The following is a 19,617-nucleotide window of genomic DNA, read 5'->3' on the forward strand; positions in this document are numbered from 1 at the left end:
GTCTGCAACTTTTTTAGCCAAGTTAAGCAATTTGTGGCAAAGTAGAAGCTAATTCAGATGCAGATGCAGCCGCCATCAGCTTACCAGTGAATGGATCACACTTAAGGCCGCATCACGATTGCAACCCGTTCGCAGGTGCATATGCATCCATGCAATCCTATGGATTGTAGGTGCGTACGCAGTGCACACACATGGCCGTGGGCACACTAGCAGAAAAAAACTCGCAATTGCCTAGGCTAGCGGCAAAGCTGATGGCGGACACATCTGTTCTAGATGTGTTCTCCATCCTTGTTCTAAATCTGGCCCTGGATCCTTGATCCAATTTTTAACAACTCAAATAATAACAATTCCAGATTGTTCTAAAACTAACAACGCTAAATGTCTGTTTTTCTATGCATATCTGTCCACAGATATCAATTTTATTGCTTGCATACTTTGTGTAGTAAACCTCTAGGGAAGTGGTCCCCAAACTTTTTTTGAATCACGGCACCATAAAGTAAGTATTAGATTAAGTAAATTGTGTTTATATGTCATCCTTAGGCTCAGTTGTGTGTTGTGTGGTAAGGGACTGGATTTGAGTCTGTTTGTCCACATACTTTATGACTGACAGCCACCAGTACTCGTTTTGCCTATTACATTGACCATAAATAATTTTAATTGATCCTGGACCACCAACCTAAGGCACCCTTGCAAGTACCCCGAGGTACCCCAGGGTGCCACGGCACACAGTTTGAGAACCACTGCTCTAGTGAGATTTATCAACCCTGCTAAAAAGCGCAAGTGGATGTGTTGCCCATTGAAACTAGATTCAGACCAGAATAAGACTCACACAATCATTTATCTAGTGCATTCTATCAAATTATAGCAACAATATGGTTGCTATGGGCAACACCTTTAATTTTACTGCTTAGAAGGTTAGATAATTACATCTACCAGTTTGCAGTTGAGCTATGCCATACAGTGACTGTAACAGCCTTGTGACGTTAACGTAATGTGTATATGAATAAAAATAATGAATATACATGTAAACAACACTGTAATGTGTTCATTATTGGATGGCTGCCTTTGCTCATGCTTAGGCCCACGGTCCCTTCCATACAAGCCCACACAAAAAAAGAACCATTAAAGAGACTGCAAACAAAGGATATTACTTCACAGCTCTTAATCAGCACAATTAGAGTATCTCTTATTTGTATTATGCCTATACAAAGACTATTGACACTCATTTAGGACATCACAAGTACAGTAGGACTGAATCCAGCATGAATACATGCCACTCTTAGACACACACAACTTTTCAGAGAGCCACCATACTGTGCTGAACTGCACCAAACACAGACTTAATGATGTGTCAGGCTCCGCCCCACTGCTTGCCAGGGGAAATAAAAGTGTTGATGCTAATCACCACAGTAGTGTACAAAGGTCATTATCACACCATAGTGTCAGCTCATCCTGATAAACAATTGAAAGCTTGTTGGACACCTCTAAATCACAGGTCTGTGTGAGGACATAAGCTGCCACTGCTGATCCCATGGTCAAATAAATTATACCGTAACATACAATTAAGGTAGTATAAATAATGTATATGTTTTACATTTGACGTTTATCAAATAATTTAGTATTTTATGTTTTTTATTTGTCCACATTTTACATCATCAGTACGAACACATACAAGGATTCATTTACTAAAATGTTACAGTGTGCTACTATAACCAGCTATTTCATAATTTTTTTTAAAACTTCACTCAAAATGTTTTATTTTAAATAGGATTTGTAGAGATAGGTAACGGTCTATTTTTGTAAACTGCACTATTTTATTATATAAGCCCCACTGAGCTGTCAGTCCTTAGTGCCCTCAGTGTTGAAGGGAGGTCATGATCAATGTAATACATCTTTCAAACCAAAATCCTGGGTTCAACCTGGGTTATTGGACACTGTTCCAAGCCATGTCACAGCGAATGAAACCTTGTTCACACCACAGGCTGGACCCAGTATTTTGCCAGGTAGACCCCTTTCAGACTGCACCCATATGCAGTCTGCCTGATCTACTGGCGCTTGGCGATGACATCATATAAAAAAAAAATTCTAAAGGAAATGGGGTTCTAGTTTTTGTTTTTCTATCTACAGTATATTGTGCATAAGGTGTGATGCAAAACTTCAAATAAATAAATATCACTGCCAGAAGTGGATTATTTATTTGTTTATTACCAGTTATTTATGTAGCACACACATATTCAGCAGCGCTTTACAGAGAGAATATTTGGCCATTCACATCATTCCCTGCCCCAGTGGAGCTTACACTCTATAGGGGTCATTCCGAGTTGATCGCTCGCTAGCAGTTTTTAGCAGCCGTGCAAACGCATAGTCGCCGCCCACGGGGGGAGTGTATTTTCGCTTTGCAGCAGTGCAAACGCCTGTGCAGAAGTGCACCTGCAAACACATTTTGTGCAAAACAAGACCAGCCCTGTAGTTACTGCTGCGACGAGTGACGCGGTAATGACGTCAGATACCCGCCCAGCAAACGCCCGGCCACGCCTGCGTTTTTCCAAACACTCCAAGAAAACGGTCAGTTGACCCAGAAACACCCGGTTCCTGTTAATCTCCTTGCCCTCGGCTGTGCGATTGGAATCATCGCTAGAACCAGTGCAAAACCACAAAGGAGTTCATACCCGTACGATGCGCGTGTGCATTGCAGTGCATACGCATGCGCAGATTAGCCATTTTTTCCAATGATCGCTACACAGCGAACAACGGCTGCTAGCGATCAACTCGGAATGACCCCCTATATTCCATACCACATGTACACACACACACACACACATTCATGCTAGGGTTAATTTTGTTGGGATCCAATTAACTTACTAGTATATTTTTGGATTGTGGGAGGAAACCGGAGTACCCGGAGAAAACCCACGCAAGTACGGAGAGAATATACAAACTCCACACAGTTAGGGCGATGGTGGGAATTGAACCCATGACCTCAGTGTTATGAGGCAGTAATGCTAACCATTACACCATCCATACTGCTAACCTACTGTAAACTTTGTCAATTTATAAAAATGTAAACTACAATTGTTGCAGTGATAAAATCTACATACACACTGGCATTCAGATGCTGCATTTAAATTGTGTTTCTAACTTACTAAGCACATGTAAACGTATGGGAAAAGAAAAATTATTGTACCAAATAAGAAAGTATATATTTGTGTCTTCATATGCAATTATCTTGCATTGCACTAGTGATTTTTGCTTTGCAGCCTCCCTTGTTCCATGTGGGTGTGTCTGACAGGGATGTAGTCAGGATCCCGGCAGTCAGAATACCAACGCTGGGATCCTGACCGCCAGAATACCGGCAGCACCGCCACAGATATTCCCACTCCTGGGTGTCCACAACACCCATGGAGTGGGAATAGAACCTGTGGTGAGTGCAGCGAGCCACTGAGCCCGCAGCGTGGCGAGCGTAGCGCGCCTGCAAGGTCGAGATCCCGTCAGTCGAGATCCCGGTGTCGATATTCTGAACGCCGGGATCCCGACCGCCAGAATCCAGTCACACATTGTCAGGAGTGTACAATATAACTTCTTTTGTTGCAGGAGCATGTTTTGCAATCCCAACAAAAATTATATGCCATACATACTGTATGTAAACACAATTAAGTTTGAATGAATTACTTCAATAATAAATGCATTGCAAACACTGATTACTTGCTAGCCTTTACCCACAATTCCTCCGTACAGGTTTTTTTTTTGTATCCTGTGATTATATATATGGAAATGCTGTTTTTTTCAGTGCGCATATAGGGGATCATTCCGAGTTGATCGCTAGCTGCCGTTGTTCGCAGCGCAGCGATCAGGCTAAAAATCGGCATTCATGAGCATGCATATGGACCACAACGTACGGGTACAAAGTCCTTTGGGGTTTTGCACAGGTTCTAGCGAAGCTTTTAGTTGCACGGCACAATGCAGGAAGATTGACAGGAAGGGGGCGTTTCTGGGTGTCAACTGACCGTTTTCTGGGAGTTTTTGGAAAAACGCAGGCGTGCCAGGGCAAACGCAGGCATGGCTGGGCGAACGCTGGGCGGGTGTGACGTCAAAAGCCAACCCTCCAACGTTAGAATCAACGCACACGAAGAGTAAGTCCAGGGTTGGTCTTGTTTTGCACAAAATGTTTTTGCAGGCGCTCTGCTGCACAGGCGTTCGCACTTCTGCAAAGCGAAAATACACTCCCCGGTGGGCGGCGACAATGCGCTTGCACGGCTGCTAAAAACTCCTAGCAAGCGATCCACTCGGAATGACCCCCATAGTACTTTAAGTAATTATAGCAACAAGGTGCTTACTGTACTACAAGCGCAAAACATTTACACTAGTGATAGGACTACAAGGGCCACATGTGCTTTCTAACATTCAATATGACCGCACATTACCTTTCATTTCAGTCAGAAATAAAATAACTGCAATGTTTTTGTGTACATGAACAAATTGCAACTAATATAGCAAAGTGTATAAAAATATTTCTGCTAGTTTTTGGGCATATACTTTTTATATGTAACAAGGGGACAGGTCTTGACAAAGCCCATATGAACTTTGTTAAACCTTAATATAATACAGTTAAGTTTGCAAAACAATATGCAAATGTCCCACAAATACTGTAAAAGCCTCTTTTCCATGTCTTATAAGACTGGAACCAGGTGTATCACATTTTACACAAAGTTTCTCTTTGAATACATATTACTTAAGTTATTTTAAACCTCTTTCAACATTCATAAAAATGTATCTAGGCTCTTTTGTAGAAAACGATGACATCAGTGAGCAATGGTGTGGCATGAAGCTACTTGAACTGGTAATATACTGCCACCATGTGGATATAAAGCAGATATCATTGACTACAGTTTGGTTTTATTGTTTCTAAACCCTTATTCAGGTTAATTAGCAATATTGAAGGATGCGATCGCAATTTGGTTGACAGGAGGGGGGCGATCGCAATTTGGCGTCAAGGAGGGGGGTGATACGGCATTAGGGAGAAGTGGACTGGACAATGCAGGCATGTCCGGACCGCTAAAGGGACGGCCGCGTGACATCACACACGGCTGCTAAGACAACGAAAATGGCGGCGCTGCGCTTGCATACGCATGCTGGCTGAATATGCTTTGGGTCAACTATAATTTCTGATTCTGCAATGCAATCGCAATTGGTTTACGATCACATTGCAGGACAGAGATTAATATTCTGGACGGCCTTGCCATGCGCTGGGCGGACCCCAGCATGTGATTGTTAGCAGTAGCAAATTCTGCTTTTTAGCAGAATCTGCTGCTGAAGATGAATAAGGCCCAAAGTAAGTCATTTGCTCAGTGCCATTAACATGAAAATAAATGTAGTACAGTTTTTTTCCTAACAGATCGTTAGTAGTAAAATAAACAGGGGGGAGGGGCTGTGATGATTCCTCTGCCCAGTAATGAGCAGCTCTGTATTCCTAGCAAGGGTAGAAGCCACCTTCTGGTTTTCAGTTCTGGAATAGTTGTTACAAAAAACCTGATTCTACCCATGACAGTAATTTTGTTTCCTTTTCCACACTTCCCCACAGTCACGCCGGTCTCGTGCTTGCTCAGTCATAGGAACAACATTTTAGCTGTTTTGCTGCAATCATTTCTGTTATCAGCTATTACAATGCAGGGTATATTTTTCCACATTATATATTTAGGCAACCAGTTATAAACTACTGTAAGAAAGCCACAGTTACCTTCAGCTGGAGTGAAAACAGATACATTGGCTCTGGGCCCAACACCTGCACTTGTTTCTCCGCTGATGTACGCATCATAGCTTGTGAAAGGAGTGAGGTTCATAAAAGTAAACTTGAGATCTTTTGTGCTGTTATCCAAAACCCGACCTGATGGGAAAAGTATTCAGTTTGTAAGTGAGAGAAATGTTTCACATGCCCATTTTTAAGTGCTGCGGTTGATACTGATTTCTTTTTTTTAAATGTTACATTTTTTTTGCAAGATTAGATAATGAATATTAGCCCCATTATATCAGTAAAAGAGAATCAGTATGCAAATTCCTCACCCATTACTTCCCACAGCTTTCACCTAACACAATCATACAAACAATTAGTTAGCCAATGTGCAAAGGGCTGTTTTAATGTGGGGAAGTTATATTATGGATAAAACTAATCTAATCAAGATTACATTATACAAACATCCTTTAATGTTTGATAATTGTTAAAAAAAATTAAATTTCCAGGTTGATGACACACATTTGGAGAGTTCTGCGGCAGAAACCAGAGTGATTTGTTTCCTTGTTTTATACAGTTTAACTATCTAACTATTGACTTTCTATCTCAGTTTTAAGAACGTCCATAACACAATGAATAGATGATATCACTAGCTAAAAGTCTAGACTTACCAAATGCTGCCTTTCTCCTACTCCCTAGCATGCACAAAGTGCTCCCTGAGACAACGCTGCCTACTCATCCCTATTGGTTTTCTCACCAGGCCTGCATAGTGTTTGAGCTACAACACTGAACTGCTAGGCCAACGTATTAGCTATGACTTTCTTCATGTGGAGTTTTTAACAAAATGTTGGCATTAGCAACGTTTAAGTGATGGTAAAGTTGAGGCCTCCATTCCTCACCTACCCGCATTGGTCACACAGAATATCAATCAAGTGTAGTGTACAACCCATTTCCAAGCAGTGAAAGAAAAGAGAAAGAGGCATTGACCTCTGTAAACAGTTGCCAAATGCCCTTGGGGGTTGATGAGTTGACTGTACGCCTGTTTACAGAACATTGCTGTATGTTTTCACTCTGCACATGATCCAGAACCAAGAATATGCGAGTATGTACATGCAGAGTCCATATGTGACTGTAGGGGCGTAACCTGGCTATAACGGGAAGCACTCACATAGGCAATGCACAGTGATTAGCCTGTTTCATGATATAACGTTTGCACCAAGGATATGACTATTACACGATGGCTAGGAATTCTAGAGTACGCATTGGGAGCAGTGCACATGCATACACCTATGCATATGAGAGAACATAAGCTTTTACATCTATGCACACAATGTGGAAGCACTTGCTTCAACTCTACATTAGCCCCATAGTGCATGCAGTCACTGTCAATGGTTGTAAATGAAGGTAGTGCAGTGTATTTACGCCAATGTAATACTATACTGCAGGAATTTGTCAATGATTTGTTGGAAACCAAGCACCCAATCTAAATTATTATTCTATGATTCCATTTAGCAAATGAAAGTAATGAACTAGTATTAGTAAATAAAAGCACTAATTATTACTTACCAACTGGACCGTACAATTCAACTTTGTAACTAAATTTTCCTGTCACAATTGTTGGAGCATCCCAAGTGACTGAAAACGATCTTGCTGTAATATTGCCCTTAACAAGATTCTGAGGCGGGTCTTCAGGCTCTGAAATAGTAAAGCAAGGTTTGATTCACTAGGAAACAGACTGCATTACCGTAATAGACCAAGTAGGCCATCCATAACTTGTAAATGGAGCAGTGTGTTTAAAAAACAAAGTATAACAGTAACAGAATAGAATTCATACTCTGTGTTCATAGAATACAAAGCGATAAAATCTATGTAATTCCTTCTACTGCCATTACTCAGCACTGCTCCTGTGTATTATTAGAAACAAAACACATACAAAGAATGGTAAATGCAAAACTCTAGAAAGCTACAGCTCAATATTTATTAAAACAAATGTAACCTTTAGGACACCTGCAAGGGAAATGTTCCTGGCACTCGGATGTGTGCGACAGCCTGTATGGGCAGCAGGTGCCCAGTGATCACCCGCAGGCCAGGCTGTAGTCCCTGACAATATGTTTTTACTGGCAATTTTATAACCAGGTACAAAAAATGTACTTTATTTAGTGACACTAAGTAATAATAAAAGTATCAAAAGTGAAAAGAGCAGCACCTAAAAGACCTTTAAATCAGGGATTAGAAAATACGAGTGATAACCATATGGCCTGGTTTAGAGGTGTTCGCAATGCCAACATTTACATAGTTGCACGATTTCTTGCTACTGCATGTGTACAAAAATACCTATAAACTCCTACAGCGCATGCACTGCACAGTGGGCCTCATTCAGATGTGGTTGCTATTCGCATTCACGACTGTATGCTAAAATGCACAGAAGCTAACCTGACTATAGGGACCCCCACTGCTGCCTCCTCACTTCTGTTCGCCGGCGTATAACTGCAGAAACATCAGTACCATCTTCACATACTAGGTCATCGCGCAGATTCTCAGTACCTCTGAATACATGCAGGATGAGCAGCCAGTGTCGGGCTGGGGCATGAAGGGCCACCGGGGAATGCAGTGGTAGGGGCCCATGTTTAGGGTTGTGGTCAGTCTCCAGAGGGGGTGTGGCCAGCCGCTACAGTGGTTTACCTAACTATTATTGAGTGCATGGGCTGGGACCCTTGACAAATATATAAATACTGCTAAAAACCATATCCCAGGCATGTGGAGCTGGAGCAGGGACTGGTTGCTGGAAGGCTGTAACCTCTGGAATTTGGCATGGTAGCCACAAGCTACCAATGTCCACCAAAAGAGAGTCCCAGCTTTTGGATGATACCCTGAGAAAAATTCTAAGTCAGACAGAACCGGTGATATATGGCCAGGATGAGCAATTAACAGACTCGGACAGGGACTGCTGCTTTGAAGTTGGATATCTCCGGTTTCCCAGGGCCAATTTTCAAAAGTCCTGTACCCCTGGAAAGAGGGGACCTTCAACTATCAGTCCAGGGCTCTTAGAATCCTAGGGCCCTTGGGCAACTGCCCATTATGCCCAATAGAAAATACTGCCCTGACACACACAGCATGTTACACAGGGGTGATGTCATATTTACTTACAGGTATGATGTCACTGACATGAAGAGCTGTTAGGCTCTTCAGCCAGGACCCTTCCTATACCCCTCATATACACCAGCATCAGTCACCTGGCTGCCCACTGCCTGCCATCCCCTCTCCGGGCTCTGTGCCTATGCTGACCCTGCCTTCCATTCTCCCTGGACAACTGGGTAAAACCATGTTGCACTGCAGGTGGGGCAGATGTAATGTGCGAGATTTAGATTTGGGTGCGTTATATTATTTCTGCGCAGGGTACATACTGGCTGCTTTTGCATGTAACCCACAAATGTTAGACAGCTTTATTTTTACACTGCAATTTAGATTTCAGTTTGAACACACCCCACCCAAATGTAAATCTATCAGTCTGCACATGTTACATCTGCCCCACCTGCAGTGCAGCATGGTTTTGCCCAGTTGTGTGCTTTTTTAGGCCCATAGAACATAACGGTTTTATATTGCTTGAAATATGTTGCATGATACTTTGCCAACTGTTTTACAGACTACGAATAAACTTTAATAAATGCTATCTGCAGTAAAAAATAGGCTACTTTATAAAAATGTCACCATCCTATATACTGTACTGTATAATAGTTACTACAGTTAAATCTAACAGTTGGCAATGAACCTTAATACATTCCATGTATTCTTTCAACTTTTCAGTCACACTTTGTATCTACAGGCCAGTTATGAAAACAATCCGTTCCTATAGTGCTCAGGTAGATTACTTTCTGTACATCATGGCAACTGTACAAATACAAGTACCTCTTACATTAACCATACTGAAAACCACATGATCATTAAAAGCAGTGAACCACTACATTGCATTCCTATAACTCATACGTCTTTTGCCCTCAGAATGAGATAGAAGTGAAACTGATAACATTAGACCTGGCAGGATAAGGCTTTGTGATGAAGTACTTGCTCAGAGTAGACTCTAAGACATTCTGAACAAACAACAGAAGCTCCTTCTTTCCTGGCAACTGAACCTGTTTTGACTTTTAGAAACCCATTCCATTGAAGCCAAAAAGCTATCTGTATTGTGCTTTAAGTTCAGCTTTAACAAATCTCAAATTAATTTAGAAACAGATATAGGGGTTTGATAGGCAGTAAAGGCAATGTTGCATACTTGCCTACTTTTGAAAAAGCATTTCAGGGAGATTGTGACAGTAACACCTATCAGTGCGGACTAGTACTGCTACATCTGAGAGGTGTCTTAGAAAAATGAGTTACATCCAAATGTAAATGAGCCTCAAAGTTAGTAAGATCTACTTGTTGAAGAAAAGTCACTAATATTTTTCAGGATTTGTTTGTGTATTGTGTCCTACAAGAGGTTCCATATAAACATAGAAACATAGAATTTGTCGGCAGATAAGAACCACTTGGCCCATCTAGTCTGCCCCTTTTTTTTTTTTTAATATTATTTTTATCTCTAACCTTATTTGATCCTTATTTCTTTGTAAGGATATCTTATGTCTATCCCATGCATGTTTAAATTGCTCTACTGTCTTAGCCTCTACCACCTCTGATGGGAGGCTATTCCACTTGTCCACTACCCTTTCTGTGAAATAATTTTTCTGCAAATTTCCCCTGAACCTCCCCCCCTCCAGTCTCAGTGCATGTCCTCGTGTCCTATTGCTTCTCTTCATTTGGAGAATGTTTCCCTCCTGGACTTTGTTAAAACCCTTGATATATTTGAAAGTTTCTATCATGTCCCCCCTTTCCCTTCTCTGCTCCAAACTATACATATTGTAAGTATATATACTGTAAGTGGCCACGAGAAATCTTATTTCAAATGCATGTAACCATAAGGATCATTGTGCCTTATAACAAATGCAGGGAAATGGCACTGATGACCCATTTGAATGTATGTATCTCTGATTTCTCCCCCCCCCCCCCCCCCCCAAGAATGTAACAGCTACATTATGGGGATAAGGTACAATCAGGGAGATTGATGGTCTATTTAGGGAGTGAAGGAGATTGCTACTATTTCAAGGAGTCTCCTGAAGAATGAGGAAAGGTAGGCAACTATGTAATGTTGTCTCATACTAAAAATGCAATTTTCATTTATTGACACCAATATATATATAAAATAGGTATATGTGCATTTATAAAAGGACTTCAAATATAATAAAAAAAACAGGATTTTGGTACTCACCATTAAATCCTTTTCTCCTAGTCCGTAGAGGATGCTGGGGACTCCAAAAGGACCATGGGGTATAGACGGGATCCGCAGGAGCTTGGGCACACTAAAAAGACTTAAAACTGGGTGTGCACTGGCTCCTCCCTCTATGCCCCTCCTCCTGACCTCAGTTATAGGAACTGTGCCCAGGAGAGACGGACAGTACAAGGAAAGATTTTTGTTTTAACTAAGGCCTACCAAACTACCAGCCCACACCATAAACATACCGTACAACCGGAATAACACCAAACCAGATAACAGTATGCATAAAACTCCAGCAACCAGCTGCAACAAACCAATACACAACTCGTGTACAAAGTAACTTAACCAGTAAGAAAACACACTGCAAGTAATAGTCCGCACTGGGACGGGCACCCAGCATCCTCTACGGACTAGGAGAAAAGGATTTAACGGTGAGTACCAAAATCCTATTTTCTCTTACGTCCTAGAGGATGTGGGGACTCCAAAAGGACCATGGGGATTATACCAAAGCTCCAGAACGGGCGGGAGAGTGCGGACGACTCTGCAGCACCGACTGAGCAAACGCCAGGTCCTCATCGGCCAGGGTATCAAACTTATAGAACTTAGCAAAAGTGTTCGAACCCGACCAAGTAGCTGCTCGGCAAAGCTGTAGCGCCGAGACACCTCCGGCAGCCGCCCAAGATGAGCCCACTTTCCTGGTAGAATGGGCTTTAACCGATTTCGGTACCGGCAGTCCTACCGAAAAATGAGCCTGCTGGATCGTACTACAAATCCAGCGTGCAATAGTCTGTTTTGAAGCGGGATGACCAATCTTGTTGGCCGCATACAAAACAAACAACGCTTCAGTTTTCCTAGTAACAGCTGTCCTAGAAACATATACTTTTAACGCTCTTAAAACATCCAGACATTTTGGAATCGCCACCTCTTCCGTAGCTACCGGAACCACAATAGGTTGGTTAATGTGAAATGAAAAAACCACCTTCGGTAGAAATTGTTGACGAGTCCTCAATTCCGCCCTATCCGAATGAAAAATCAAGTACGGGCTCTTATGCGATAAAGCTGCCAATTCCGACACTCGCCTGGCAGATGCCAGCGCCAAAAGCATAACGACCTTCCAAGTGAGAAATTTCAACTCAACCTTACGCAAAGGTTCAAACCAGGAAGACATGAGAAACCGTAAGACGACATCGAGGTCCCATGGAGCTACAGGAGGTACAAACGGCGGATTGATATGCATCACACCCTTCACAAAGGTCTGAACCTCTGGGAGGGCAGCTAACTCTTTTTGAAAGAAAATAGACAAAGCCGAAATTTGCACTTTGATGGAACCCAATTTCAGGCCTGCATCTACGCCCGCCTGTAAAAAGTGGAGAAAACGACCCAAGTTAAAATTTTCCGCAGGAGCCTTTTTAAGCTCACACCAGGAAACATACTTCCTCCAGATACGGTGATAGTGTTTCGCCGTAACCTCTTTCCTAGCCTTAATGAGAGTTGGAATGACTTCCCTGGGAATCCCCTCTTAGAGGAAGCGGCCAAGGATCTTCCACCAGCAAGTCCTGAAGATCCGGGTACCAGGCCCTTCTTGGCCAGTCTGGAACAACGAGAATCACCTGAACCCTTGCTCGACGAATGATCCCCAGCACCTTTGGAATGAGAGGAAGTGGAAGGAACACATACACTGACTGGAAGACCCACGGAGACACCAGGGCGTCCACTGCAGTGGCTTGTGGGTCCCTTGACCTGGAACAATACCTCGGGAGCTTCTTGTTGAGCCGAGACGCCATCATGTCTATCAACGGAATTCCCCAGCGTCTTGTCACTTCTGCAAATACCTCTTGGTGCAGAGCCCACTCTCCCGGATGGAGGTCGTGTCTGCTGAGGAAATCCGCTTCCCAGTTGTCCACCCCCGGTAGGAAAACTGCTGACAGTGCGCTGACGTGTTGTTCCGCCCAGCAAAGGATCTTTGTGGCCTCCGCCATTGCCGCTCTGCTCCTCGTTCCGCCTTGCCGGTTTATATGGGCCACCGCTGTGATGTTGTCTGACTGTACCAGGACCAGTCGATCCTGAAGAAGACTTCTTGCTTGGAGCAGGCCGTTGTAAATGGCTCTTAACTCGAGAATATTTATGTGGAGACAGGCTTCCTAGAGCGACAATTTTCCCTGGAAATTTCTTCCTTGGGTGACTGTGCCCCAGCCCCGGAGACTTGCATCTGTCGTCAGAAGTACCCAATACTGGATACCGAATCGGCATCCCCCCAGGAGGTGATGAGCTTGTAGCCACCACAGGAGAGAAATTCTGGCTCTGGGAGATAGACTTATCTTCCGGTGAATGTGTAGATGAGATCCGGACCATTTGCTCAGCAAGTCCCACTGAAACACGCGGGCGTGAAATCTGCCAAATGGAATGGCTTCGTACGCCGCAACCATCTTCCCCAGAACCTGAGTACAATAATGGATCGACACACTCGTCGGCTTCAGAAGTTCTCTGACCATCGTCTGCAGTTCCTGAGCCTTTTCTTCTGGAAGGAATACCTTCTGTAACTCCGTGTCCAGAATCATGCCCAGAAAAGGATGCCGAGTGGTCGGAATCAACTGGGATTTCGGCAAATTGAGCACCCAACCGTGCTGTCGCAGAACCGATAGTGACAACTCTACACTTCTCAGCAACCGTTCCTTGGACCTCGCCTTTATCAGGAGATCGTCCAAGTACGGGATAATTGAAACCCCTTGTTTGCGAAGAAGAACCATCATTTCTGCCATGACCTTGGTAAAAATCCTCGGAGCCGTGGAAAGCCCAAACAACAACGTCTGAAATTGGTAATGAGAATCCTGTATCGCAAACCTGAGGAAAGCCTGATGTGGAGGATATATCGGCACATGTAAGTAGGCATCCTTTATGTCGACTGACGCCATAAAATCCCCCCCTTCCAGGCTGGCAATCACCGCTCGAAGGGATTTAATCTTGAACTTGAAGACTTTCAAGTATGGATTGAGGGATTTTAGATTTAGAATTGGTCTGACCGAACCGTTCGGTTTCGATACCACAAAGAGGCTCGGGTAGAACCCCTCCCCTCGCTGGGACGGAGGGACGGGAACAATGACCTTCTGTAGACACAATTTTTGAATCGCCGCCCGGACCACCTCCCCGTCCGGATGAACCACTGGTAATGCCGAAATTAAGAACCGGTGAGGGGGCATCTCCCTAAACTCCAGTTTGTATCCTTGAGACACGATTTCTAACATCCAAGGATCCAGGTCTGATTGAATCCAGACCTGGCTGAATACCTGAAGACGGCCCCCAACCGGTCCGGACTGCCCCAGGGAAGCCCCAGCGTCATGCGGTGGACTTGGTAGCAGCCGGGGAGGACTTCTGGTCCTGTGCGCCTGAGGCTGCAGGAAGTTTTCTTCCCCGTCCTCTACCCTTTGAGGCGAGGAAAGATGAACCTTTCCCACGCCTGTATTTGTTGTGACGAAAGGACTGCATTTGTTGATGTGGTGCCTTTTTCTGTTGTGTGGGAACATAAGGAAGAAAAGAGGACTAACCCGCAGTCACGGTCGAGACTAGGTCCGCCAGGCCGTCCCCAAACAAGACAGTACCTTTAAAGGGTAGAGCTTCCATAGACCTCTTGGAGTCGGCATCAGCATTCCATTGATGGATCCACAAGGCCCTCCTTGCAGATATCGACATGGCATTGGTCCTTGATCCCAAGAGACAGACGTCCCTTGCCGCGTCCTTTAGGTTATCCGCAGCGTCCTTAATATAACCGAGAGTTAGAAGGACATTATCTTTATCAAGAGTATCCATGTCACTAGCTAAATTCTCAGCCCATTTAGCAATAGCACTACTCACCCATACCGACGCCCCAGCAGGTCTGAGCAATGCACCCGTATTAGCGAAAATGGACTTCAGACACGTCTCCAACTTGCGATCCGCCGGATCCTTGAGAGCTGCCGTGTCAGGAGACGGAAGCGCCACCTTCTTAGACAAACGGGATAGAGCTTTATCAACAGTTGGAGATGTCTCCCATTTTTCCCTGTCATCAGAGGGGAAAGGATACGCCATATAAATCCTCTTGGGAATCTGCCATTTCTTATCCGGCGACTCCCAAGCCTTTTCACAAAGAGTATTCATTTCATGAGAGGGGGGAAACTTCACCTCAGGTTTCTTTCCCTTGAACAAGCAAATCCTTGTTTCCTGTACCGCAGGTTCATCAGAAATTTGCAAAACCTCCTTTATAGCCACAATCATGTACTGAATACTCTTAACTAATTGTGGACATAAAGCAGCCTCAGTGAAATCGACCTCGGAATCAGAGTCCGTGTCGGTATCCGTATCCCCCACCTGAGTAAAAGGCCTCTTATGAGACCCGGATGGGGTCTGTACCTGAGATAAAGCCTCCTCCATGGACTTTTTCCACACCTGCGTCTGTGACTCAGACTTATCTAACCTCTTAGATAAAGAAGCTACATTGGAATTTATTGTATTAAGGAGTGCTAGTAAATCAGGAGTCGGCTGCGTCGACAGTGCTACATCTAGCCCCGCATCCCCACCTCCCATAACCTCCTCTGGTGAATAACATTCAGGCTCCGACATGTCGACACGTAGTACCGACACACAACCCACACAGAACCGTCCCAGCAAGGTGACAGGCCCACAATGCAGCCCAGAAGAGGAGACAGAGGGAGTATGCCAGCTCACGCCCCAGCGCCTGTATATTGGTACACGAATATATATATACCCAGCGCTGCCTTATTATCAAAAAGACTGGTACCCCACTGCGGCTCCCCTCTGGAGATGCCCCCTTTACTCGAAATCAGCGTGGAGGTCCCGGCAGCGTCTCTCCCTCCGTCTGGTGCAGGGAGAAAATGGCGCGTGTGAGCCGCGGACCGAAGCTCCGCCCCCTTCCCGGCGGCTTCGGCCCGCCAAATTCAAACTCATGTAAAATGCCGGCGGGGGTCTGTAAAAGGTGCCTCAGCACCCACAATCATATGCCGCCCTTACAAAACTTCAGTAACATGCCTCCCAGGGCGCCCCCCCCCCCCCCCCAGCGCCCTGCACCCAGTGACAACCGTTGGTGATATGTTTGTGGGAGCATGGAGCTGTGCTTTACCTTCCGTCACTGAAGTCTTCTGCCGTCCTGAAGTCTTCTGATCTTCTCATACTCACACGACTTCTGCCTTCTGGCTTCTGTGAGGGGGTGACGGCGTGGCTCCGGGAACAAGCAGCTAGGCTCACCAAGTGATCGAACCCTCTGGAGCTAATGGTGTCCAGTAGCCAAGAAGCAGAGCCTTTAAACTAAGAAGAAGTAGGTCCTGCTTCTCTCCCCTCACTCCCACGAAGCAGGGAGCCTGTAGCCAGCAGGTCACCCTGAAAATAAAAAACCTAACAAAAGTATTTTTCTAGAGAAACTCAGTAGAGCTCCCCTAGTGTGCATCCAGTCACTCCTGGGCACAAAGTCTAACTGAGGTCTGGAGGAGGGGCATAGAGGGAGGAGCCAGTTCACACCCAGTTTTAAGTCTTTTTAGTGTGCCCAAGCTCCTGCGGATCCCGTCTATACCCCATGGTCCTTTTGGAGTCCCCAGCATCCTCTAGGACATAAGAGAAATACATATAGGAAAAATCAATAAATGCATGTTTAGTGTATTTCTGTATAGTTTGCTTCTGTTTGCTTTTTAGAATCTTCTCTACAAGTGAAAAACGTGCACCCACCTGATTCTGGTGTCCTGACAATGGTACTGTCAATGTAGCCTGGTTCATTGGTAACAGCAGAAACTTCAAATAAGTAGGTGGTGTATGGTCTTAGCTGACCCACAATATAAGTGATTGGTTCATTCCAGATGGTGTTAAAGTTCCTAGAGGTTAATCTCTGTGACACAAGTGAAGCTGTAGTTGTAGACAGACCACGCGTTGCTGTAGGGCTTGTTGTGCGCCATAAAAATGACTCACTTTTATCCTAAAATAAAACATTTATTCAATCAATAAGACAATTACAATACAACATATAATACTGTACTGAGAGGTCACCATTATTTTCTGATTCAATAATAGATGACAAAACCAATATGTTCTATAATTGTAACTTCTAAGTTATATAACATTTCATTAGTCTCTTCTTTTGTGAACAAACCAATCGTATTGTACAAGAATTCAGCAAGAATATTTCTATTTCAAAACAATATTACTGTACTTTCTATAACTCGTAATTTTCTACCACTGTGAAAAATGAACGAGAATGTTTGGTGTTGTGGTTGAGCTTTATGAAGGCACAGAGAGAAGGAAGCCTGTGTGCAGACTCATTTTGGGCCCCCTCCTCTCTAGCCGGTAGCGCTTTTGACTCTGGGCACTAGGTTCACTAAGGGACCCTAGTGCTGTCCCAGAGTCTAGTGCGCATGCACAGGTCTCTGGAAAAATGGCACGGCGGACATTTTCCTAGTGATTTTCTGACTGCGCATGGTGAAACACGAGGAAAATGTCTGCCGAATAATTTTTTCAGTGATTTCTGAAGTGCTGCTGTGCCGAGGGACTCCTGAGGGTGAGTGTTGCAAAAACAATGGGTGCAGGGTATGCAGTGTGGGCCCCCTGGACCCTGGGGGCTCGTGTGCAACGCACACACTGCACCCATTGAAGATACGCCAATGGCTCTATGTACATATAACTAGCTACTATTATTCAGCTCTCTAGTAATTTCACTGTATTGGGGCAATGAGAAAATGTAATATTTAAATTATAGGTTTTCAGAACGCCCTATTTTTCCAGCAATGACATATGGCATTTGGAAGATAATCTTCATAAATTTAATGTCACAAAATTTTCAGTGGCAAACACAGGGGGTCATTCCGAGTTGTTCGCTCGTTATTTTTTTCTCGCAACGGAGCGATTAGTCGCTAATGCGCATGCGCAATGTCCACAGTGCGACTGCGCCAAGTAAATTTACTATGCAGTTAGGTATTTTACTCACGGCATTACGAGGTTTTTTCTTCGTTCTGGTGATCGGAGTGTGATTGACAGGAAGTGGGTTTTTCTGGGCGGAAACTGGCCGTTTTATGGGTGTGTGTGAAAAAAACGCTACCGTTTCTGGGAAAAACGCGGGAGTGGCTGGAGAAACGGAGGAGTGTCTGGGCGAACGCTGGGTGTGTTTGTGACGTCAAACCAGGAACGACACTGACTGAACTGATCGCAGATGCCGAGTAAGTGTGGAGCTACTCAGAAACTGCTAAGAAGTGTCTATTCGCAATACTGCTAATCTTTCGTTCGCAATTTTGATAAGCTAAGATTCACTCCCAGTAGGCGGCGGCTTAGCGTGTGCAAAGCTGCTAAATGCAGCTTGCGAGCGAACAACTCGGAATGACCCCCACAGTTTACTTGTCAGACCTGAGAGCTGCAGCTGCCAAAATGATATACTTAAATGAAACTGCTGAAGCTAGAGAGCACTACTTTACATAGGGGGCTATTCATAGATAAACGCAGATTGCTGCATACGCAGCCAGATCTCCGTTCATCTCCTGACATGCTGGGGGGTCGCCAAGCACAGGGCAAGGCCGCCTGAATGTGTGAGACCGCCTCCTGATGCGTCCGCAATTAGACCGTGGACCCATCGAAGCTAACGGCCCGATTCAGTAAGAGACGGAGAAGTGCAAAAATCGCTTTGACGATTTTCGCACTTCTGCGCATGTGCACAGGCAGCTGTGCGCATGCACGAGGATTCAGCTTGCAATCACGCGCATTTGCAAGCTAAGTCCTGGGGGGGGCGGGAACTGGGCATCAACGCACCGTTTTGTAGGCGTTGATGCACCATTTGCGGGGTGTCCAGACCGATTGTGGGGTGGACCGCAGCATCTGCATGACGTCACACGCAGCCGCTGCGATGCAAAAGATGACTGCCTGCCGACTGCCTTTGTAGCTAGGCTGCGTAGGCAGAAGGCAACCCTAAACATGCGAGAACATCGATGTCTTGCGATGTTTATGGGAGGGCAGGACCCGGCATGCGGAGTGGACTTGCCCTGCGCTGGGCATCCCCCCACATGTTAGAGTAAGGGTTTTAGGTAGGCTCTGCCACTCTGATGCTGCGAAGACACCCCCTGATGGCCACCACTCTCAATCACAGTGCCTGCAAGCGTCCGCTGTGATCGACCGCACGGCTGCAGGTCTGAATTAGGCCCATAATCCATATTGGTTCGTTTAGGGAGGCTTCATTCCCTAACCAAAATGGCCACCTTACTTCTGTGCATGCATGTCAGTATGACTTTGCAATTACTGCATTCCACAATGACTCCAGAGATGCTGATCCCGCTCGCATCCTACACTGCTACCATGATACAGTCACCTTCTGGTGACCTATTGTATATGTTGAAGCTCTGCTTCACAAGAGTATGGCTGTACAAATCCCATTACTAGTGAATAAACTACCCCACTGGTTATGTACTGTATTGTTCGTTGTCTCAGGGAATCCGCTGGTGGGTACCTACACTCTGTCATACCACTGCCAGTTGTACATTGAGATATGCGTTGAGTCTCGTGTTTTGGTTTTGGTTCTAATTTCATGGTTGTGTTTTGGTTTGGGTATTGCAAAACCACCCTTAATTTTAAA

At 44.7% G+C, this 19,617-nt stretch overlaps 1 protein-coding gene across 1 annotated transcript in view; it reads right to left on the reverse strand.

Moving 5' to 3' along the window:
- PTPRQ (protein tyrosine phosphatase receptor type Q) overlaps positions 1 to 19,617 on the reverse strand; it is a 517,581-nt gene that overhangs the window by 362,085 nt on the left and 135,879 nt on the right. The window contains exons 9-11 of the mRNA XM_063927718.1: positions 16,740 to 16,983; positions 7,292 to 7,420; positions 5,735 to 5,881 (exon numbers count right to left, since the gene is read on the reverse strand). Of these exons, the coding sequence (XP_063783788.1) occupies positions 5,735 to 5,881; positions 7,292 to 7,420; positions 16,740 to 16,983 (520 nt within the window). The remainder of the gene's footprint in view (positions 1 to 5,734; positions 5,882 to 7,291; positions 7,421 to 16,739; positions 16,984 to 19,617) is intronic.

This window comes from Pseudophryne corroboree, chromosome 6 (genome assembly GCF_028390025.1).
Source record: "Pseudophryne corroboree isolate aPseCor3 chromosome 6, aPseCor3.hap2, whole genome shotgun sequence".
Classification (NCBI taxonomy): Eukaryota; Metazoa; Chordata; class Amphibia; order Anura; family Myobatrachidae; genus Pseudophryne; species Pseudophryne corroboree.